The 23,801-nt window shown below is 36.2% G+C and overlaps 1 protein-coding gene across 1 annotated transcript in view; it reads right to left on the bottom strand.

The window, feature by feature from the left end:
* Positions 1–23,801, bottom strand: part of BPTF (bromodomain PHD finger transcription factor) — a 56,936-nt gene that overhangs the window by 15,275 nt on the left and 17,860 nt on the right. Inside the window, 21 exon segments of the mRNA XM_010578614.1 lie at positions 104–326; positions 1,578–1,801; positions 2,328–2,451; positions 2,807–2,955; positions 3,934–4,095; positions 4,525–4,777; positions 6,160–6,283; positions 6,705–6,855; positions 7,144–7,272; positions 7,488–7,612; positions 7,845–10,245; positions 10,567–10,788; positions 12,022–12,157; positions 12,947–13,076; positions 13,623–13,754; positions 14,048–14,403; positions 15,644–15,819; positions 15,945–16,118; positions 18,857–19,045; positions 19,574–19,774; positions 20,497–20,720. Coding sequence (XP_010576916.1) covers positions 104–326; positions 1,578–1,801; positions 2,328–2,451; positions 2,807–2,955; positions 3,934–4,095; positions 4,525–4,777; positions 6,160–6,283; positions 6,705–6,855; positions 7,144–7,272; positions 7,488–7,612; positions 7,845–10,245; positions 10,567–10,788; positions 12,022–12,157; positions 12,947–13,076; positions 13,623–13,754; positions 14,048–14,403; positions 15,644–15,819; positions 15,945–16,118; positions 18,857–19,045; positions 19,574–19,774; positions 20,497–20,720 — 6,005 coding nt within the window.

The following is a 23,801-nucleotide window of genomic DNA, read 5'->3' as shown; positions in this document are numbered from 1 at the left end:
CTTCCAACAAGTATACTGTAATAACAGACCATCTCCAACTGTGTAAAAACTCCCATGCAACTGATACTGAAGCTTTTTTTCTGCTGAATAGAACAATGCTTACCCGAGGTTGAAGTAGAAACTGTTGTTGTAGTTGTGCTAGCTGTAGTAGCAGCTGCTGGTAGGGGGGTGAAAAGAAATCTCTGAATTGTACCATTTGGCATAGCTGCTTGCATAAGCTGTTGTCCTGGACCAGGTATTACAGTCACACCCTGAGGGATTAATTGTAATTGACCAGTAGTTTGACCTTGTCCCTGAATTACCACAGTTAATCCTTGACTGCCACCCTAAAAAAAAAAAAGTTAATATTGATGTATCAGTGATATAATTCTTAGATAGACTTCACTGAAAATCAGAAGAATTAGAGTTTGGATTTCAGAATTCAATACTTTTACCATATACCGTATTCCTAAAATCCAAAACTAGCATTTGAGATCATGAAATACTAAAATACTCTTTCACAATTCTATCAACAACAGATTACTGAGTTGGAGTTAGTTACATGTATTTTCATTCAAATATTGACAAGAACCCTAGCCAGAAAGCAGCTAAAATAAAACATCTTTGTTCCTAGAATTTACAAGCAATACAGAGCATGGGTAATTTTAGACATGCTATTAATTACTTTCTCAAGAATCCCAACAGTTTGTGTAAAAGTTCTCTGCCCTGAAAATATTTCCTAACCACGTATCAGATCCTACCCAACTGTGAGCTTTCATGACTGACTGTTCAGTTTGTAATGTATTGTGAATTTCTGTAGCTTAAGCTGACACTTAGGCAGCTCATGACATGACTCTCAACTCAGTGATGGAGAAGCTAGGCTATTGTCCCAACACCTAGATGCCTAACTCCACATTTTGTGAACCCATTGAACAGAATAAGATCCCTACAAAAATCCTTCCAAGTCTTTTCTTGTGGAAATGAACTCTGAGTCTTGTTCCACATATAAAAATCTTATTTGGCTACAAGCAGCCTGTACATTATAATCATTTATATCTATTACTTATAATTTGAAGAATATTGTGGTAACTCACAGACGTCTGTTTTTACCCTATGCTGGACTCAACTTATTTTTTGCCAACAGACCTTCATGATCTGAGCAGAAGCTGTAAGAACTTTTTCTTCCTCCAGTTCCAGATACTGTAATTTTTCCTCTGAGACTCTGGATAACATGAATGAAAACTAAATCCTCACACAAAATCAAAAGACAGGGAACAAACATTATGCTCTGAAGGTCTACAAAATAGGCTGTACAAAATAATTGTGTCCCTTACTGCTTTTAATGCAAAGAGTTTTTTCCATATTGCTAAACTTTCCTGATGCTAGTTATATTACTGGGGAATACAACAGGAATTGATATTTAAAACTTCACATATAGTATTTAAGCTTCTTTCAGTCTGTAATTATGCTATCAGTCATCCTAAAAGAAGGCCAAAACATAAGTTTATGAGCAGTTACACTACACTGCTGAAATCCAAAGGCTTGATAAGATGTATCATAAGTACATTTCCATGCCCAGAGGCTGTAAAATATTTTACCTGTCCTTGTGTTAGTTGAGTGAGTTGGGCCATAGTAAGTTTCACTTGTCCCTGCTGAGGGCGAGGGGGCTGCGATGTGGCTTGTGGCTGTATTTGCTGAGGTGGTGTTCCAGGACTTGTGACAGTCTTCTGTCCAGCACTGGAAGAAGCTGTGCTGGTACTAGAAACCGCTGTTGAGACAGGCTGACCCCTGATTATTTGAGTCACCACTTGCTGTGTCTGACCTGCGAGAGAAGAATTTGTGATAAGAAACATGTTTCCAACATTTTAACCACGAGCACAGCAAACCTCCGAGTCACAACAACTTGCAATAGTGTATAATCAGACAAGTGCAGCAAACACTGCAGTTTGCACATAATTTTTCTTTACGAACCATTTGTCTGTGTGGTTGACTGAAAAATGTCTGCAAAATGTTTTCTATTTTAATTCAATTCACATACTTGCAGAGTACTTCAAACACTTAGCTTGCCTTTAAAGAAAAAAAAAAAAGGCTTTCTCAATGCACAATTATTCTAAACTTTTTTGTTTGTTTTCAAATGAATGGACTTAAAAATAAGTACTAGATTTCCTAGTGTCAGTGATGAACAACACTGACAAAGCCTGCAACTGATACATTCAAAAGCCAGAAAAGGCACTTGTTAGAAGTCAAAATGAGGTATTTTTGCACTGGAACATACGATACAGAAAGTATTTGTGAAGAAACAAACCATGGATTTCACACTGGAAATTTAAATATTAAAATGAACCTACTGGCTGGAAGAATACCTTGTTGCACCACTACAGGTGTTCGAATGATGGTCTTTCCCAGCGTCGACTGCTGAAGTGGTGTCCGTATTACCGTCATACCAGGGCGAAGTGGTGTCCCTTGCACTACCTACATACACCAAAATGGAGAGCATATGGAACTTGTGAAAAAAGCCACTAGGGTATGCCCTGAAGTTTCATTTGTTTGTTTGTTTTAAAATATAGTAAGAAATTACAAGATGCAAGCAGATCCAATATTTTTGCATCTATGCTGACACCACTGAGGCTTACCAAGCTCTAAACTACTAATTTTTTCAACTGGAGAAAGTTGTTGTACTTCCTTGGAATAAAGGATCCATAAACACTATTGCTGAGATGAGCTAAAAACATTGAAAGGTGACTAGACAGAACTTTTAGTATCTGCCAATAACTTAAAATATATGCACCCATATTTTTTGCAGTAAATAATCAGAAAAACACCTTACTTGTGAAGTGGTGGTTGTTCCTAACGTCCCTGTGGTATTTGGCCTAATGGTTACAGTTGCTGTCCTTGGCTGGAATGAAGTAAACGTTTGACTTGCACCTGTAGTTGATGGAATGATACCCAATACTTTTTGCTGAACTTGAACAACACCTAATTAAAGAAAAATTGAGAATTCATTAATGACATAATTGCCATCAAAAGAAGTAAATGCAACTCCAGGGTGGCATTTAGAAATCAGTCTCCAGGTTTCTAGAACACCTTTCAATCTTTCAACACTTCTTGGGAGAGCCTTTGTCATATCGTAAAAAGAAGTAGCATTATACTTTGTTGATAGTCCAACCACATTTTAAGTTAAGAAATAGGTATTTTAGAAGAGATTAAGGAAAGAGTGAATCTTCACAAAGATCAATTTGATGGTAACTGCAAATAAGTCCTTGCATTGACAGAGTGCCACAAATTAGTATTATACAACCATTAAAAGCTATAATCTGATTAATTTAAAATGTAGGAGACCAGTTTGAACACCTTTCACCTACGAGCTTGTAGTGCTGAAGAAAATGGGTAATGCTTTTCCTGTCACCTAACGAATTTTAATACACAACTAGTAGCCTTCATGATTTCCTCAGATACTAAGTATAATGGAGACAGAGAATTGAGCTTTTCTGTTCGATATACATTCACAAATCTCAAAATATTAAGTCCTCTTCTTGAGGCAAGAAATAAAAACACTAATCTTAGTTTGGAGCCAAACTCGTGCTCATCAGTGAAGAGCAGATGTAGGCATTAACCAAGAACAGCAGATTTTTTTTGTGAAGAAAGTTGTTTTGTTGATGTATAATTTAGATAACAAAAAAAAAAGCATGCTTCATTCCACATTGTTAAAAATAAAGCTTCTAATTTTGTACTATGAAATGCAGAATAATCTATAGGCAAAAAACTTGCATTTTTCCCCTACAGACACAAATATGCAATACAGGGGGAACAAGCTCTAGAAACTTGGATATATATGTAAGAAAAAATATTTTTTCCCCCTTCAAGTCACAGTTTACTTCACTGGGAAAATAGTGTCAATGGAGAATTAATCAGCAAGCTGGAATACATTTTTTAATTCAGTTCCCTTTCCCCTACCTCCTTGAGTTGATGGCACATTGACGGCAACAATCTTGCTGTTTGCAGGGAGTGGCAGCTTAGTTATCACTTTCCCTGCCATCGTTACTGGGCTGCCTGAGATCTGGAAGGTCTGCCCTGTGCTGGCAATGGTTGTGGCTGAAGTGGCAGCTGTGCTAGTGGCTATTGAGGTACACAGAACAGTCAGTTTTAGAGCAGAATAATTAGTCAATGAAATGACTATTTTCAAGTATGAAACAGCAAACTACAGGATTATTTTTACAATAATTTTTGAATGCGTCATACTTTCTTTGGTAAAGATTCTTTTTTGGAACAGTATGTTACAGCATAGAATGCTTTCATTATCAATGATTACTAGTACAACAACTGTCAGTAGCAAATGAGACAGGTCAGAAACAAGACTACCTAGCAAGTCTGAACAAAGAAAAATTAGACAGGTATTATCTCAGAAATGTCCTGCTGACTTAGCAAGAGAGTTAAGAGCAAAGATAACAAGAAACGTAATACTGCTATATATTCTGGAGAAGATATAGATTCCATATATAGGATGAACTCCAGCACATGTTCTTTCCATGATAAATGGCTACTTACCTGTTGAAGATTGGCCTTGTTTAACCCAAGTAGCAAAAGTCTGATGGAAATTCTTGTTCTGTTGGAATGTTACTGTAGCTGGAGAACCCACTTTTGTAGTAAGTACTACTTTGGTTCCAGTGGGGACTGGGCCTGCTAAAGGGCCCACCACAACTTTCTGTGGTGTTGAGACAGTAGTTGCAGTGCTGCTGGCTGTAGTGACTGTGGGGGCCGCACCTGCTGCAGGTATTTGCTTCTGCTGTTCCAGCCGTTTCTACAGAATTTAGAAAAAAATGGAACGAAGGGATAATTAGCATTTTCAGATTTTGTAAAATAAATGCTGTCTTCCCAGTATTGAAAAATAAAGGACTCTGGTAGGATTTTAGTTCAAGTTGTAAAGAATTGAAAAATAAGGTGCTTGCACACCCTATAACACGAGACTCTTTGACCTGAAGAACTGCAACTCTGCACATAGTACACAGCCAGAAACTTTCCTTTATAGTACCTCTAAAATCCTCCGCTTATGTTAATTTCACTGCACATTTTACTTTAAAGAAAACTTATTAATAAGTCTCAGATTAATCTGAAAGGTTAAAAAACTTTGAAAAATATCCATCTATATTTGGCTTTGATCACATGCATACAGCCTGCATCTGTGTCAGTAAGTGGTACATCATCATTAACACAGAGTTTACTACTAGCATTCCTAAGTTTAGAGCTGCCTGCACCAAGATCCTGTCAGTTACAGAAAAAAAATAAAGAGACTGTATCGTTCTACTTCACCATTAAGAATGTGATTTTAAAAATTATTCTTTTAACTGTAAAACCAGTTTGCAGCCTGCTTAAAAAAATTAGTTCAAAATCCCTTACCTTACCTAGCAACCTTCTGTCCTGTAACTGTCAAGAAGGTGCATTTAATTTAGAGAGCCACTATGTGAAGGGATAGTATCAGTAAGCGCTTTTAAAATTCCAAATAATCGAACATTCTTCTCTATCTTACTGGAATTACCCCTGTATTTATTAATTTAAATTTCAGCATTTGGTTAGCATTATATTGCGGTAATGCCCCTAAATCAGAAACACTTGTTCACTAGTCATGTATTTTCTTCAGGAAAGATGAAATGAAAAAGGAGTAACTTGGAAAAAAAGCACAATTATTAATAATGTATGTGAAATACCAACATGGCATTGGGTTTCCTAATTTTAATTGCATACATTTATACATACATGCACACTTACATCTATACATACATATCTATATATATTTACATAAAATTATCAATGGGCTTCACTCAGCCAACTTAAGATAGGATAAAATCAAAAGATTCAATTTGATTGAAGCATGAAGGATAAATGCAGTTGTATTTCCAAGTCAGCTATATACCAAGGCAGCTTTCCATTACACCGTAGAACACTGCTGACCTTACCTGGAGATTGGCGCTTCTCAGCCTTCTTTTAAAATGGAAACAAACTAAACCTTTTTAAAGAGTTATAAACTGGGCGGGGGGGAAGGCAGGCAATCGAAAACAAATCTTTGCTTTCACCCGGTTTCAAAAATGGTGTAAGATAGGGATAAACTTTGTTTCTCATATTCTAATGCATGTGGTCTACCAGTGCATAGTTGCTGACAGGTGGGACTACCAATAGCTCCCCCACCTGCTGGGCAGCCAATCGTTGGTGTTTTAGTTGAGCCTCCAATTGGGCCTTGAATTCCTCTGCCTTCTTCTGTTCACTAACCTTAGCCTGTTGTTCAACTGCCTGTGCCTTTTCCTTCTCCACCCTGCCAAAGACACAACCAAAAGTAAGTTATACTACCACGTAAAATCCAACCATCAAACTGGATTTCATTTTATCCAGTTTAATTGCGCTTATAAGAACAAATGTCAAGACTGAAGATCATACATCATAGTAATAGCCTTTTAGCATACAACAGTGATCAGTTCATAAGCATGGAAAAATTAATATAATACTAGTTTTAACAAATCTTTAAGATCTGCATAAATTAGTTTTGGTACCAGCAAATAGGTTAGCTTTACAACTTTAAGCTTGACTATCATTATCAAAAGGCACAGTAAAAATGCAACACAGATCCGCTTTTATTGATTGTAGCTAGTGAGTTTGTGTTCTCTAGGGGGAACTTTTAACACACAGACACGCACACTGAAACTGCTTTCTTTAAAAGCTCATTTGAGTTCATTTACCTTTCAGCAAATGCCCTGATCTCCCATAGTTCCAATTCCTCCTCTGCTACCCAACTTTCAATTATAACAGGGCCCGTTTGCTTGGGTGTTTCTGGCCTTTTCGGCCTTAGTGCACTTGATCGCAGTCCCTTCCTCTGGGGTGTTGGAGTTTCTTTAGAGAACAGTCAAAACACACATGTTAAACTCAATCATAAAACAAAATTAAAGTGTAAACCAAGATTTAGTGCCTCTTTCAGTCTCATTTTATAAACAGGAAGGCCTTTCAGATTCAGATAAATCATGTCAGTTTGTTAAATGCATTACTTGTTTCAAATAGGCAAATGAATAGTTTGTGTCAAGCTATATTTGCTCCCTTGATGGTCTGAATTAACAAAGATCCAGTTACCTTAATTTCTGTAGGAACTTATGGGAAGCAGAAAAAATGTATAAACAAACATACCTTTCGGAGCCTCTGGTACACCAATGGGACAAATAATTTTTCTTATACAGTACTCTGACCGGATTCCATATGGACCAACATCTCTTCGCTTGATTATTTCTGTTGTTGTAATTTCAGTTTCAGATGTTTCTACAACAAATTAGTCCCAATACATTAATAACAGAAAAAAAAAAAGCAGCTAAATCTCCAATCAACCCAACATACTCAAGGTAAAGAAACAGCAGCTACTACAAACTGTTTACTAACATCAAGCTTTTACAGAAATGCTTGGAATGAGTGTAATACTCAAAATTAATAGCAAGAGCTTTTGCCTCAAGAAACCCAGAAATGTAAATAAATAATACCTGTACGTGTAGTTCCTCCCCCAGGTGGAGCTTTTGCTGCCATATCATCCCATTTGAGACATGCCCACAATAACCGCAACATAAGGCTCACTCCAGCCAATGATTTTACTGTTTGAAGTCGGTACCTAACAACAGAGTATTAATTATATTTTAAAATCAATATGTATTTAAAATACCTAACCAAACCAATGGGACAAAGATTTTCCATTCTACCTTTAATGAACAATATAGAAAATTATTGAATAATAAATAGCAAAATTTACATGTTTGGGCACAAGCATGTATATCACTTGTATTTTAAAACTCAATTAATTTCACCACATCCTTAACTTTTCCTCAAAAATGTGAAGTATGTACCTCCAAGTGATCCCAAAAGTTGGCCTTGGGGATGGATATGGCCAGATATCCAAGGCAGGCTTTGCATTGTAATTGAAATAGGGAACTTCTCTGATCCCTCCTTTTCTGGCCAGCTTTTTTAAGTCATCATTGGGTAAAACAAATATGCTTTTTTTACTGCTTTTGGTAACAAATTTTCTATAAGATGGTAAGGCAGTTCCAGAACGAGTTTTTTTGGGTCTTGCAAATTTCATTAACTTCACTTTGTCTTTTGTAGAATATTCTTTGCTGACAGTCATGGAAGTCACCAGTGTACCTTCTGGGGTGGTCAGTGAATCAGTTACTGTTGTTGTAACCACTGTTTTACTATGCTCTTGTACAGAAATGACATCAACGTTACTGTCTGTAGCTGGAGTGGTAAACTTAGTTACAGTAGTGGTGGTAGTTACAGTGGATATGGCACAATTTTCTGTAGACGATACTACTGTTGTTTTCTCATTGTTAGAAGCTACAGTCTCTGCAACTTTAAACACAGTTTTGGATTCTGTAGACACAGTTGAAGTTGTGGTAGTCACTTCAGTAATAACAGTTTTTATTTTACTGTCTCCATTAATATTTTCCATTTTATATGTCTGTACACCATTCTGATCAGCAAAGTCACTACTCAAGCTAGATTCCTCACATGAGGTTACAGGCGATGGAGCAACTTTCTTATCCTCAATTGCTTCAGTTTCCATAGATTCTGTTTCACTAGTCAGGTTATTTTCTTTACAAACAGTATGCATTGGCATGGAAGCAGTCCCAACAAAGGTAGATCTCTCAGGATGAAGCTGGTTTTCTTCAGTTTTCTGCTTGGGAACTTCATCTGGTGGCTGAAGACCCTCTCCAGATTCAAACTCAGGTGAACTCTGCAGACGTGACTTAGGGTCCACATTATTTTTGTCCTTTGTGTCCTCTACCATGATGTCACCATTCATGAATGGTTTTACTGAAGATTCCTTAAAAGTCAGTGGTTTTATTTCATGTTCCGGAATGGATTTATTAATATTATTAACTTTTGGTTCAATATCACCCCCTGCCTTAGTTTCACAGGTATCTTTACCTAAGCAGTCATCATTTGATAATACTTTAATGTCATTGTCTTTTCCATTCATTTGAAATGCTGATTTTTCTAAGTCTGTCTCAGTTTCTTCATCTTTATTATTCTTTTTGTCAGTAATACTATTTCGATTTGTCTGATCAAGATACTTGTTTATGGTACTTGTCTCTACTTTCAGTTCCTGACCTTTCTTTTGACCGTTAGCCTCAGTTAGTTTAGAGCTCAGTAAATCCTCGTCAACTTCTGCCCCATCCATGTGTTCCAGAGTTTGACTTGCAAGGTTTCTTTCAGAAATTAGCTCTGTTTTAAATGGTTCTAGATCTTTACTAACTGATTTTTGGTGAAATATAATCTTGTTTTCAGATTTATTTTCAGTCTTTCCTGGAGCAATTTCTTCCTCCATTTCACTTTCTTGAGAGGATGCTGGTTCAATATGGCTTTTTATCATACAATTGTTTTCTGGATCTTTGCTTTGCTGTTCAGAATTCCCTTCTGAATCTGTTTTTTCAAGAATGGCCAGAGCATCTTTTCTACAGCTGCTTTCAGTTACCACTGTCTCTAAGTTTTCACGTTCACGCTGAGATACTCTGGTATTAGGTAGTTTTTGTTTCAGAGGTTTTTCGCTTGTTTCCGAAACATCCCATTTGATTCTACCTTCTGCATTTGTTTGTTTCAAGCCATCCACAAAGGAACTCTCAGACTCTCCAAGAGCATCTTGTCCTTGACACTTATCAGCAGTCATAGGTTCAGGGTTGTTTTCTTTACTATCATTCTGAATGGAGCTTTCACCTTCACAGGATTGAGGTAAGTCTTCATCCAGTCGCTGGCCTTCTCTTTTTGATAGCCTGTTTGCTAAAGGCAAAGAGGGTTCATCTAGCTCACCAGTTTTGCTGATGGGCAAGCAGTTCTGTTCTGCATCTTCGATTTGGGTCTTATCTGACATATAGGATTGATCTTGGGAAGACATGTGAAACTGGCTTCCTTCTTTTACTTTTCTCATTTGTAGCTCATCTATGTTTTTCTGGGGGCTTACAGATCGAATGCCTACAGTTTTAGCACTAGCCTCCAGTTTCATCCTTTCTAGACGTTGTTTTTCTTCCAGTGTAAACTGTTTTATTCGCCTCTCAAGTAGTCCATCTAATTTTGATGATTTTACTTTCCTTTTGTAGCAAGTCCTTAAATGAAATCCCTCACTGACGTTGATTATATCCAGCTTACAATGACTATCTTCATCTTTTATTGGGGATTCAATTTTCACATCATCTACATCCATAGGTTCTTCTTTGATGACTTTATCATTTTCACCATCGATTTCTTTTTCCACTGTGAAGAAGAAAAATCTGAATCAGTAAGCTCCCTTAACAGTGAAAGCCAACCTATGTTTTTACATGTGGTTTTACCTGTACTTACATTAAGTACCAAGAAATAAATGGACCCTTTAGCATATTAACAGATTTCAAGAAAAAGGGAACAAAAACTTCAGACGCTACTACGTGGGACAATAAGCAATCACTTAACTGAAACATTTTAAGTGTCTTGACAATATCTGTTACAGTTTTTCAACAGTTATTTCTGAGGTCCTATGCTTTTATGCATGCAATGTTGTAATGAGCAGCTAGTTTTAAAATAACTTATGTATATCACCTTTGTCTTTTGCATGATCTAATTTTTCAGAAGTTGTATTAACTTCTACTTTTTCTTCACGTGACTTTTCTTCTTTCACTTGTACTTTCTCCAAGGTTTCTGAAACATCTGTTTTGTCTTTTGCTTGCAGATCATGAGAATCCTTTGTTCTGTCTTTCTCTATTTTTACCTTAACTGGACCTTTTCTTTTATCCAGGTTGCATTTTTCATCTTCGCTCTTTGCTATTAACAATCAATTAAATGGTTTCAATTATTCAGAATATTTTTTATACTCTGCTACATTTTAATGTATGTTAGTTTACCTCTCAAATCATTCACACAGTAGTGAAAGTCAGAAATAGAATTAAGTATACAATGGTAATGTCATAGATTAAGCTTAGTGCAATACTGCATTAAAAAAAAAAAAAAAATCTAAAAGCCCACCAGAGATAAAACTGTTTCATTTACTTTCTTTTTTTTTTTTTTTTCAGGAGTCCATGTTCAGCTTCTTTAAAAAAAAAACAAATCAAAACCCCAAACCAACATCACCCCCCCACCCCCTGTTTTTCAGGAAACTAAATACCACTGTCTGAAAACCCAGCTTATTAAGAGCATATTAATTCAGACTCTGAAAATTCACATATAATTTTTCATAATTTTCATTTCTACAGCTAATCTAGAATGGACATTGGTATTCAAATGACTTTGTGCTTAACACTGTAGTGGCTATTAATTGCAATACAAAAGGCAAGATAAATCTAATTAACAATCATATAGACAACACCAAAAGCAGCAGCATCCATTTTGTGTTTGATCCAGTCAAAAGCAACAGAGAAAGTATTACATCAATATGTGAGGAAATAAATAATTTTGGTATGTAATGTAGGGTGGGCCACCATTTTCTAAATTTTAAAAGAAAACTCAAGATTAAATTTATTATAGATATGACTTGTACAGTTCAGGATGCATTCTAAAAGTCAACTGTGCAAAATTTTTCTTTTTTAATATAAATCCTTGGAACAAATAAGCGAAAAGGTGTGTTTTGAACTTTCTGGAGAAATAAATTTCTTTTCCCTTATAAAACTGTTGCTCCCAAATAAAATTGATTAATAGTATTCTGTCAATATTGGGGGGGGAGGGGGGGGAGAAGTGTATATATACACCAGTATTTTAGAGGTTAATTTTTGCTTGTGATTATCTACATAATTTTTATCTACCTTTAATTTACATAAGGCTATACAAAGCTGTACAAATATTACACACAGCTTCATAATTGAAACAATTTAATGTAGCTAAAAATGTCTATGACGACTGGTTATATTGACAAAGATTAGCAGATATCCACAAAAGCTTCTCTGGAACACTATTTATATCAAAGTCTACATAAGAAATAACACATGCAAATAATTAACTGAATAAGCAATAAAAAGCAGCATGTTACTTCTTAAAAAAACCGTAAGCAACACAGACACTTACTTGGTAGCAACTTTCTGTAATTTGCATTAGTATTTCCAGGCAGTTTGGGCATAAACCTGTGGACATGTGTTTTACTAATCCAGCTCCAGCCACCATATCCCGTCACTCTATATTCCTCTCCTTTTTGCTTCCAAACCTGTTAAATATTTTTAAAATAGTAGTTTTAATGGTGCTATTTGCTGCATTATTAATGTATACATTTATTTTAAACCCTAAGATTATTTTTAAAAAAACCAAACCAACATCTTTAATTTACAGACTTTTTCAAGCAAGTTGAAGTATATTTGTGAAATAACTCACTATCTAAAATTAAAGATATATCTGCTGATAATTAAATTGCTTCTATCATGGTAACATCTAAACCCCATATTTATTTCATGTAACAGTGAGAATCTATTTACCTAAAAGCTGGAAGATTATACAAGTTTTTGAATCAACCTGTATCTTTGTTAAAACAAATAAATTTAGAGCAAAGAACTACTCCAACAAAAGTATTTAATATCTACTGCAGGAGAAGATAAAGAGGTTTCTATAGTAGTTCCCATCATATTAGATAACCTTCCAAATTAAAGGCAGCTAGGCTAGATGTTTATTGTGGGGGAGAGTGGGGATGGGAGGGGAGCACTGGACAGGGACAGACATACAGACAAGATTCCAATAACCATCTAGAACCCTTCCATTAGGAAAGGCTGCATTTTGCAGACAAACATCTGTCAAATCAGGCAGTGTCACTAAGAGCATAATACATATCAAATTTAGTTCAGACCAAGATTATGTGCTTGAATACGTGGACATGGTTCCTACTCCAATGGCAGGAAGGAACTCAATGACATGAAAATTTTAAGTTTAAAATAAAAAAAGAAGAAGAGTAAGAAATCAACAATTTCTGTATTTTGTTTGTTCTTCACACAAAAGAAAACCTTACCTGATGTTTGACAGGAAATGTGTATTTCACCCATGTAGCTTGCTGCATTGTTTCTTCTTCTTCTTGTTTTCTCTCTTTTTTTTTCACTTTCTCCTTTTCTTCTCTTTCTATTGCTGTCATTCTGCGTAATCTAATACATATAGATTTAAGGGTGTTTAAGTACAGGATCTTGTAAGCAAATATAAAAAGCCGAACAACAGCATATACTAGCCCTTTGAATAATTTTAAGTATCTGAAGCTAAGAGGAATGCCCAGTATCAGGTTATCTGTATTACTTGCAACAGGAACACTACTTTTCTTGGCTATTTCAGTAAGACAAACACAGCGGCCAGCAACTGTCAAACATCAGACACATCTCATTTCTGCTTCTATGATACAATGAGAGACAAGACAGACTCCACTGAAATAAGTGTGTTGAAATTTGCTCTTCTAGTCTCCCAAAGTTTAATCACTTTGAGACTGTGGCTCAGATAAAGAAAACAAACTTGCTTTGCAGAAGCAACAACACTATAAAAATCTTGTTATGTATTTTTAGTGTTTCTGGTTGAGAAAAAACCACTTCAAGTGCTGAATGACGGACTAAATTTAAACATAATTCTTATAGGCTTCGAGGAACTAGTAATTGTAAAACAAAGTAAAGTTCTCATATTCAAAAAGATTTTCATGTTTATTTTACCTAGTATGCCCCAATGATTCCCGCCAGATTGGCAGCATGACAACTGGTTTAATTGCACATTCCAATATAGCCAGCGCTAGTGCAAATTCTCTAGGTTTGCTGCACATCTGAACAGCCTTAATCCAGTTAGACCTAAATTGGAAAAAAAAAAACCCAAAACTGAAACATATACATGCACTAATATAGCATGCTACGTTAACAAGATTTAATGGTAGGATAAAACCTCCTGTATTTTAATACTTTACTCAAATGTGCAATCCTTTTACCCATCCATCAGAAAACACACACGTTATCTTATATTTTAATATACTGAAGCACGGTGCTTGAAAAATCACTGATTTGAAAAAACAAAGACCACTGCTTAATAATAGTTAGCAAAAATCCAAGTAAAACAAGAGAACATATATTTTCATTTATTAATTTACCTGTGGGAAGCCCAGTTAGGGTGAAGGAATGATGCCGGGATATTGTTTTCTAGCTGAATAATAGTTAGCCTCAAAGTGGATATGGTAAGAACTTTGGACCCATGTACAGACCCATTCCATTTGAACTCTCCAGCAGGAGTCAGACAGAATTTATGAGAGAGATGTCGTCTCTTGTCATGGTCCTCCCTGTGCTGGTGCTTGTTCAATGCGAATGAATTAGTGGCATACTGATTATGATAAACACGGTACTTCCCCTCTTGCCCTAATTTGAAATAATTGTTGATATTTCCTTTCATCACAACTTCCTTCTTTGTGTTCATTCGGGAGACTTCACCTTGAGAGTTGACCACCAGAACCTTGTGAAAGAAAGAATGATTTTAAAGATTTACTTAAGTTTCAAGTATTTCTATTTACTTATTTATGATTTAGGCTTCAACTGGCTATATACAAAATAATAAAAATACCTTGCATCAATTTGTAGAAGCAAATAACTGTTTATCCAACAGACTAAATATATGTACTTCATCACTTACTGTATACAGAGTTAGGATATTCCCAAAGATCAACTTTAAAATTAAAAAAACCTGCCATCCAGGCTCCTCAGGAAGTCAAACAGGAACTCGTTTTGCTGAATTATGCCTACTGAGGAAGACAGCTTTGGGAAAACAGCTTCACTGAACTTAAGTAAGCTTTCTGTGAAACCCCTCCTTGGTAAATCACAGAATTCATACATGTAGCTAAGCAAACAAGTATCTTTGACTTTGAAAACATGGCATGGATAAGATCACTAATTACTCATAACAGTTCCAAATTTGAGACGTTTGTGAATAAATATGCTAAATGCTAACTTACAAGGAAAACCAGTTAACAAAAATAAAATTAACACACCGAACGACACGCAGACAACTAACTGCAACAAACTCTTCACATTCAAACACTTCCTTCCTGGAAAAGCTGGGCTACTTAAAAAAACAAAACCAACCAACCCAAAACCCCAAACCTCCAAAAAACCAACAAACAACCTACAGCCATACAAAAAATTACAAGAATTTTATACCAACTGGCAGACATTTGGAGAGATTTCATTTGCATCTGCATCAAGCAGTCCTACAATTTTGCAGTGATTGTCTTTAAATGACCATACTCTGCCAGACAGGTTTGTTATGAACTGGAAATGTGGCTATTACCTAGAAATTCAAACAATAATCAAACACAAACCACTGTAAAGTTGTAGTTTTGACACACCAGTTCTGAGAGATTTGAAGACAGAAGTGGGAGAAAATGCGTATAACTTATTACTGGCTATATAGTGAACAATTATCTAACTTTTATGACCAGCATGTTAAAGGAATGGAGGTGCACTGGGTCACTGTCATACCACTCTGTAGATAGCAACTAAGAGAGCAAGAGCAAAGGAGAGGGAGGAAAAAAGGTTCCTGTGATATTACAATTTCACCATTTGCTAATTTATTATCACTACTTTTATTTTTAAATACCTCCACAGTCTGCCAAAATCACTTTTTTAGTTTTAAAAAGATTATCAGTTTTCTAAAACAGTTTTCGTACTTCTTTGAGTTTTCCAAGATGTGCACAAACCTCTCTGCCTTCTTTATATAACTTATTTGCTTCATGTGCTGCAGCAGCAACCTGCTGGCTTTTCATCTGGCTCAACTTGCTATCTGGATTTCGTAATCTTGTGAGCATTCGCGTCGAACCTGGCGTGCCTTTCCCTGCGCCTGGAGAATCACTTCTTTCACCATTAGATTTCTCTCCTGCCCAGGAAAAAAAGGCTTTTAAAACAAACTTAAAAATTGGAAGTTTTCTATTGAGGTATGGGAGTTATAAAGTAAAAAGAAAAGATGCATAAAATTAGAGACACTATTATTAATATTGTTACCTATGTCCTCTGAAGTCTGGGATCCCCTCTCTGCATTTTCAGCATCATCAGGCGTCTTAATGGAGTCATTCTGCCCAGAGCCCAACTCACTACTGTTGCTGTTTTCAACATCTGACTGTAGAGGTGCAGCAGATGCACTGCTACTGTTGCTAGGGATCATCTGACCAGTTTCTTCTACAAAAGAACAACTTCACTTTTAATTTTTCTTTTGAATTGGATCAATGCAATTTTTTCTAGTTCTAAATTTCTCATCAAAAAAAGATTAAAAAAGTCAGATGAACATCTTTTGCTGGACTGGAAAGAAATACCCATAAAATATTAATTCCCTCCAGACCACTGTATCCACGAAAATATTTTTTGTTCCATTTCAAGCAGTTTCAACTTTTACAGCTCTAGAGGACTGAAATTCATACTTGGATGAAATATGAATACATTTTAAATACAAGACAATTTTTTTTTCTATAGATGTACACACAGAGAACCCTCTCCTGAGACTTTGTTTTGCTTTTAGAATGCAAATTTCATGAAATTTGGTCTTCCTGCAGCTTCTATGATTTTATCTCTTTTGACTTTTTCTTGTGCTTTAGCTGCTCCTCAAAGCGTACAACTTTCAGTTCCCCTCCAGTTTTCCACTGAGTCTTTGATTGTCTCTTCTTCAGCACATTAATTCTGAGGAATTCCCCAAACTTCAGTTCAATTGGCACCACTCTATATCTAAACTCCTCCTCTGCAAACTTAAAATATCAGCCTCTTTCTTACAATCTGATGGGTCTAGATGTTGCTTCAAGCTCAGTAAGATAAATGGGTTCTTGGTCCTCAGTTGTCCTTGTCACTGTCTGTCTTGACAGCTGTGGATGTTATTGCCACCTCACTGTTGCTAAGGCGTACTGCACGAGTACGATCTTTCGACTACAGCATCAGTGAATTGCAGCTACCTAGAAATAAATCACTCCAGCTTCCCAGTAAGAACAAACCACCATCCCTCAAAACAACATCGTCTTGATTTTGTACAAGAGACACGGCTTAGCTGTTTAAAAAAAATACAAGATTTTTCTATTTCTAGAATTCTTCCAAAACATCAGGGATTCTGTTGTGATTAAGAAAGGTGACAGAACAAAACCTCCTTTTTGTGAAACATTCACTCCTAGAATAAAGATGATTAGGTAAATATTCTGGGATTCTTAGAAGATCCCTAACCTGAATGCATCTTGATCTCTGGCTTTGCCAAGTGGGTGACCACCACTGTTCGATCCATTTCCCTTTTTTACTAAGAGGAAAAATGGAATCATTTGCCATGCCTGCTGTTTGCAGGAGAGTGGAAGCACCCAAAGTAGACTCTTAATAAAAAACTCATATCCAAATTGCATTTAACAAGGATGGTGACAGACACATTCTTGCCTAGCTTTGCATTTTACTCTTATTTTCCCCCTCTTTGGTGGTAGCTGCCTCACTGGTACTGGTTCAGTATCTCTCCCTCCCTCTGAAATGAGTGTCTCAAAGTGAAATTTCATAATAGAAATGCAAGTTATCACTGTGAATGCAGTAAATTAGACTTGAAGAAGAACCCTCTCCACACACACACACACAAAAAGAGCCCACTAAATTTAAAAATAAGCTAGAAGCTTTGGAAGGAGAAAAGTACCTGTGAAAGTATAATAAAGAAATAACGATAAATATATAAGTGAATCTCTACAATAAAATACAAATCCATAAATATGTCTGGAACAAAGTTATAGGATATGTATCTTTTCCGTTAAACCTCTATACAGTTATTTTAACTTTAAAATAGAATAAAAAAATATGAGAACAGGCAAAAATATTTGGTCAAATATCTAAAAAGTATGCTTTTTGTCCCATGTACTAGGATATATTCTGTCTTAAAAAAAGTATATTATGAGGCTTCCAGATTATGGATTAATCTTAACTTTCATTTTCTCTTCCTATTAACAAAGTTTATTACAAGGTTTGGATGCATTGACGTTTTCAAGTTCAAGAACTGCAATCTGTATCTGAATGGAGAACTATCTCTGTAGGAGAGAAAATGTTTACTACCACTTTTTAAGAACATGACACACTGAGTATGGCCACATCACGGATTAGAATATTTTTAGATTTTTAAGAACTGGAAATAACATTCTGATGATTTTAACAGTAATCGGATGTTTAGAATAACATTTGGTTATATAGTAAAGCTTGCAATAGAATATAATTCTAAATGTAAGAGAATGTCATTCTAAAATAGTACTCTGATAATTTATGTTACACCTAATCAACTACCATTTATTCCTAAATCTAAAGTTTGGTTATTTGATTTTGTTGTTTGGTTATTTGGGTTTTTTTTACTTAGATAGTGTATATTACTACTTTTGAATCACTGAGGTGGCAGAACAAAACACATTAAAATACAAGAGCCTCTGTGCTTGTAATTCTGAAATCTGTTTAAAATTCCTAGCATGACAATTTTAATCTTGACATTTCAGTGCAATGGTTTACTCACATAAATGAAAATACTTTGTTTGTTAGTAATTTATACAGTAAATGAGAGGTTAAAATAATAAACAAGCCAGCTGCAAATTAGAATTTGAAATAAACTTTGATAAGATGCTAACAATCATTATGGATCACTATGGAAAAATAAAATATACAGAAAATAAAACATAAAAAGCTTAGCCATAGTCATCTTTGGAAGGCATGGAAACAAATGCTAATGTCACGGAGGGCCACAAATTTCAAGCACTAGTTGCAAGAAAATTAACTTTGAAATGTTAATGACAACGTAGCAGTAAAGGATGGCACTGCAAGCAAACAGCATGAGTGATATACGCTGTGAATGGTTTTAGTGGACAAACCAGATAGAAAAACTTAACAGATTCCCCAAATTACAGAGGCATTGGTAACAGTGCCTTCTGTACCTGAGAGTTCCTGAGGGAGCTCTGATGCCACCTTCTTCTCTGCCACGTTGTTGCTATCAAGGGTTTCTGACTGACACCCCATTGCGTCCTTCCCTTCAGAGCAACTAGTCTCTCCTGCAGAAGGATTTGTGTTGTTGTCATCAGTGCTTGATGTCACAGAGTTACTTTTATCCCCAACGACTGTTGCCTCTATAGTAAAATGCACAACAAAACTTTAGGGATATTTTTTAGTATGTCTTAGGATGTCATTTGGCATCGTCCATAGAAAGCAACTTCAGCAGCTTTGTTTGTCTGTTTGATAATGCTGAAAAACATTGAGCTTTTCCCACCTTTTTTTTCTTATGCTATGAGATAGTATTGTCTCAGAATCAAAGAACAAACTATTTAATTCTGATGAGGAAAACAATGTTAAAAATGTTGTAATATTGCTTACTACAAACACGTTGATCATAACCTGTAAGTGCCACCTGTACCTCAAGCCAAGGTGTCTACAAGCTAGCTGTATTTAACTTGAAAAGTAGGAAAATTGGAGAAATTACTTAACAACAAATATACAACCACAAAGGAACTGACAAATATCACCTATTATTTAAAAAATAACTTTTGGAATCATACAAAAAAAAGAAGTAAAATCACATTAACAAAGAAATGGGAGGATCTTAACTAAAGATTAACTTTACTTAAATGAAGTTGTTAAAGAAACTGACTGTGCTTTACCCTCTGTTTTCACTTTTTCTGCATCTTGCTCATTGGGTGTTTCCTCAGTTTTATCTTGGTCTCCAGATTCTTCCTTGCCTCTCTCAGCATCTGCCTGGTCATTATCAACGTCACTTTTGGCCTTTTCTGCTTCATCATCTGCTGTGTTTTTATCTTCCACTGTTTCTCCTTTTCTTGCTCTGATAATGTCCAAAATTTCGTCTACAATAGAAAGTATGTTGTCATCAGTAAAGAACAAACCACCGCCTACAGAGACACTGAGCAGAAATAAAATAAATACTACTTCTCTTCAATGAGACAAAAGATAACTTCCAACTTCTTACCGCTTTTTCCCACTTAGCAGAAACAACTCCAAAGATTTAATTATTGATTTCTCCAAGTTATGCATTTATATAGTGATGACTTAAATAAATTTTTAAACCTGAATATTTAATCTTCACATCTTCCCTAGAACCAAAGTTCAAACCTTCAGATTTGTATTGCTATTTATTGCTCCAAGGTAGATAAATTAAGATGGTGGGCAACTGCAGAGGAGATATGCATTCTTCCACACTTTCCATAATATTGGAGCTCTAATATTTTTTGCCACTCCAACTCCCATTGGATTGTTAACTGTTTATGAGGAGTTATATACATACATATATAAAAGACAGTACATCAAGAAACACTTGACAGTCAACACAGCTCCACTTCAACATCTGGAATGATCACAATCTGGCACACCCTAAGCATATCAAGAATCTGACTCATTCAGGACATCCTGGAATACATGTTACATAGTCCTACAAGAAGTCAGCACTACATAGCCATGCTGGTACCTGCATGATGCTTCTCCATCAACTTCTATAAACATCTTTTAGTAAAAGAAACAAGTATTTGATTCAAAGTGCACCATCTATTCCCATTAAACAAAATATTCTTACCATTTGCTGCAGAAAGGAAAGACTTGTTGTTGCCCCTTGCTTTATTAGTAAGGTCTTCTGTCACATCCATGTGCCGATGAATTTCTTCACGCATTTCTTCCAGAGTTTTGCATAGGTCAGCTTCCCAGTAGTCTTTGTCTAGGCATTCAATTAACTCTGCCAGCTGGATCTTTGTGCTATAGTACCAGATTTTCTTATCCTTTTCACTTTCTGAATCTTCCTCTCTGAAAGAGTATTTAAAAAATGTTAATTTTAAAATATCTGGGCAAATGACAAAAATTGGTATCAGCCTAGTTTTTGCAGAGAACTATTAAATGCCAATACCCGAGCGTGAAGAAACAAATCACATGAGGAGAGTCATATGCACCCAGTTTAGTATCCAAATACTCCCTTCTCATTTCCCTCCCTTTCTTCATCCCCTCAGAAGTTCTCATGACAACTTCCTCAGGAAAGCTTTTGAAGAGTATCCTTAAAACTGGTTTGTCCAATCTGGCAACAAGGTTTATTTTCATTACATTTACTATTACTGTAACCAGTAATCTACTACTAAGTCCCAAACAATTTGCAAAAGAGGGCATGGCTCCAGAATCCATAAAGGGCAGTGTTTCTTACTGCATATTCAGGAAATAGCAGTTAGGAAATTCAAACCATAGAATGTGACATTCATAAAATATTTTACATTAGCATCTCTATGGCATTCACCTGTGAGAGCACCAGTAAGGGACAAAAGAATCATAGTATGATCCTTTAAAATAGCAAGGGATTTCCATATTTTTTTTTATCTGGGCTACTCCATGACACCATGAACCTAAATAAAACTATTGGAGGACCACAGTGTCAAAAGCATCTCAACAGGGCCACCAGACACAAGTGAGCTCCATAAACATCTCAGGTAACAGGCTCTCCCAGAGTGCTGGAGAGCACAAGGAGGACGCTTCAAGTGGTTCTGCAGAAGGCTGCTTGGTTTCATTTTGGCTTGTTAGGTCCTGTTCAGCAGCAGCAGCCAGATCCAGGCTGGCTGTGGGCAGGACCACTCATTTCCGCAACACACCCCAGCACTCCCAATACCGTCAACACCGTATGGGGTGACACAACGATTTATCAGCCTGGCCTTCATGTGGAAGAGGAGCTAAACTACTGCTACACTTGTGCTACCTGTAAAAGCATTACAGACTTATGGCTCACCAATAATCCTAAAGCAAGTCGTCAATAGGAATGAAAAGCTGACTGTAGTTTGAAAGATCTACCATTGGAAGGTTTGTTTTGTGTTCCTCTCTACTGGCTGCCTCCACATGGCTTATACATTGAAGATGGTAAAAACTGGCCTCAGATATCCAGAAAGTCAAACCGCAAGGCAACTCGATCATCATCTATCTACTATTTTCCACACTCTATTTATGAAACAACGGTAATATTTGCAACTCAATCAGAATACTACTAAAATAAAGTGTTATGAAGTTAATAATGGCAACATTACTCAAAATTCAACTACTAATTTGTCACAACCAGTACTACAAAACAGACTTTTGGTTTTGATGATAAAACCTGGTGTATTGCAAAGAAATACTATCATTTCTCTCATAAAGGCCTCTGCTCATGAAAAGTAACTAATTCTACTTTACCCATTTACTCCTCTAGGCTACCAGTAACTTTCCATTAGTTTTAACAGGTTAGCATGGTTAAGTTTGGCAAGTTTTCTCAGGAAGACCGCCCACATACTACACATCAAAAATAACAGCTGAACACTGACAATCATTTGACTCTATGGAATATTCTATGCCTGTAGACTTCCACGTTAAAGAAAAATTATTATTTAAACCATGTTTCCTCTAAACCAAGAAAGTTATTTATTAACAATAATAGGAATGGCAGCACCTTTATTATTGTTTGTGAACAAAAGGCACAGAAAAGGAAGATAAAGGCAAACACCCAAAAACTAAGATGGAAGGGGAGATGAGAATGCAAGAATACACCTTTATATAGCAAGAGGAAAGAAAAGGACAAAACAAAATGCTTAACTAAAAAGGACAGGGAAAAGTATGCCTTCTGAATTTTCCGTGGCAAATGACCAATGGAAGTGGTGAGAGCAGGATACTGGCAGAGCAGCAATTGTAAGGCTGCTCTGGTCCTTACAAACACGACCGCAGAATATAATGCTGTTGCTAAGTTTATACTTTAATTATTTCTTAGCTCACCAAAAAGGAAACTTTAACCTTTCATTTTGAACCCCTAGCTCATTACAGAATTATTTGCTAGATAGATATGCCATTTATACATCTTCTTATGTGACCTAGATATGCAACAATATGAACACTTCACATAGTCTCATCATTCCATGATGTATAGCTGTGCTAGTACCCATTTGCCAGACAAGCAGCTCAGGCATAGAGGCTTGTACACCTTGCTTGAATTTCAATGGTGATAATCTAAGTGTTTTCTTCTTTTTCCACTGTCTCCTCCCATTTAGCAAATCTGAAACTGTTACAGCTATGCTAATGCATCCAGGGTACGTATGTATGTCACCTTAAAATCCCAAGAAGCATCTGTCTCTTCCTTTCCCATCAGCTCTTCCTATTCTAGTGTTACAAGGTTCCATTGGACTGAAAAGCAATTAACTGTTATCTTCAATTTCCCTATATAACTCAAGAAAAAGCCTTCAGTACCAGCAAAGGTATGCTATATTACAGGCCAGTAAAACCCAGAGGCACACTGTGAAGAATCAAGATACTAGACTGCAAAGAGAGTATTCTGCAGAAGGCACTTAGAGCTAATTAATCTTTCCATGTATGATTCTGTCCTGCTTTCAGCTGGGATAGTTAATTTTCCTTCTAGCAGCTGGTATAGTGTTATGTTTTGGAATTAGTATGAGAATAATGTTGATAACACACTGACATTTTCAGTTGTTGCTAAGTAATGTTTAGTCTAAAGTCAAGGATTTTTCAGCTTCTCATGCCCAGCCAACAAGAAGGCTGGAGGGGCACAAGCAGTTGGGAGGGGACACAGCCAGGACAGCTGACTCAAACTGGCCAAAGGAATATTCCATACCATGTGACATCGTGCCCAGTATATAAACTGGGGGGAGTTGGCCTGCAGGGGGAATCACTGCTCGGGAACTAACTGGGCATCAGCCTGCGAGTGGTGAGCAATTGCATTGTGTATCACTTCCTTTGTATATTCCAATTCTTTTATTAGTATTATTGTCATATTATTATCATTATTATTTTCTTCCTTTCTGTTCTATTAAACTGTTCTTATCTCAACCCATGAGTTTTACTCCCCCTGCCCCCCCCACCCCCCTTCCGCCC

This window comes from Haliaeetus leucocephalus, unplaced genomic scaffold (assembly GCF_000737465.1).
Source record: "Haliaeetus leucocephalus isolate CR32 unplaced genomic scaffold, Haliaeetus_leucocephalus-4.0 Scaffold646, whole genome shotgun sequence".
Classification (NCBI taxonomy): Eukaryota; Metazoa; Chordata; class Aves; order Accipitriformes; family Accipitridae; genus Haliaeetus; species Haliaeetus leucocephalus.
The sequence above is the reverse complement of the archived record's forward strand: the minus strand, read 5'-3'. Positions and strand labels throughout refer to the sequence as shown.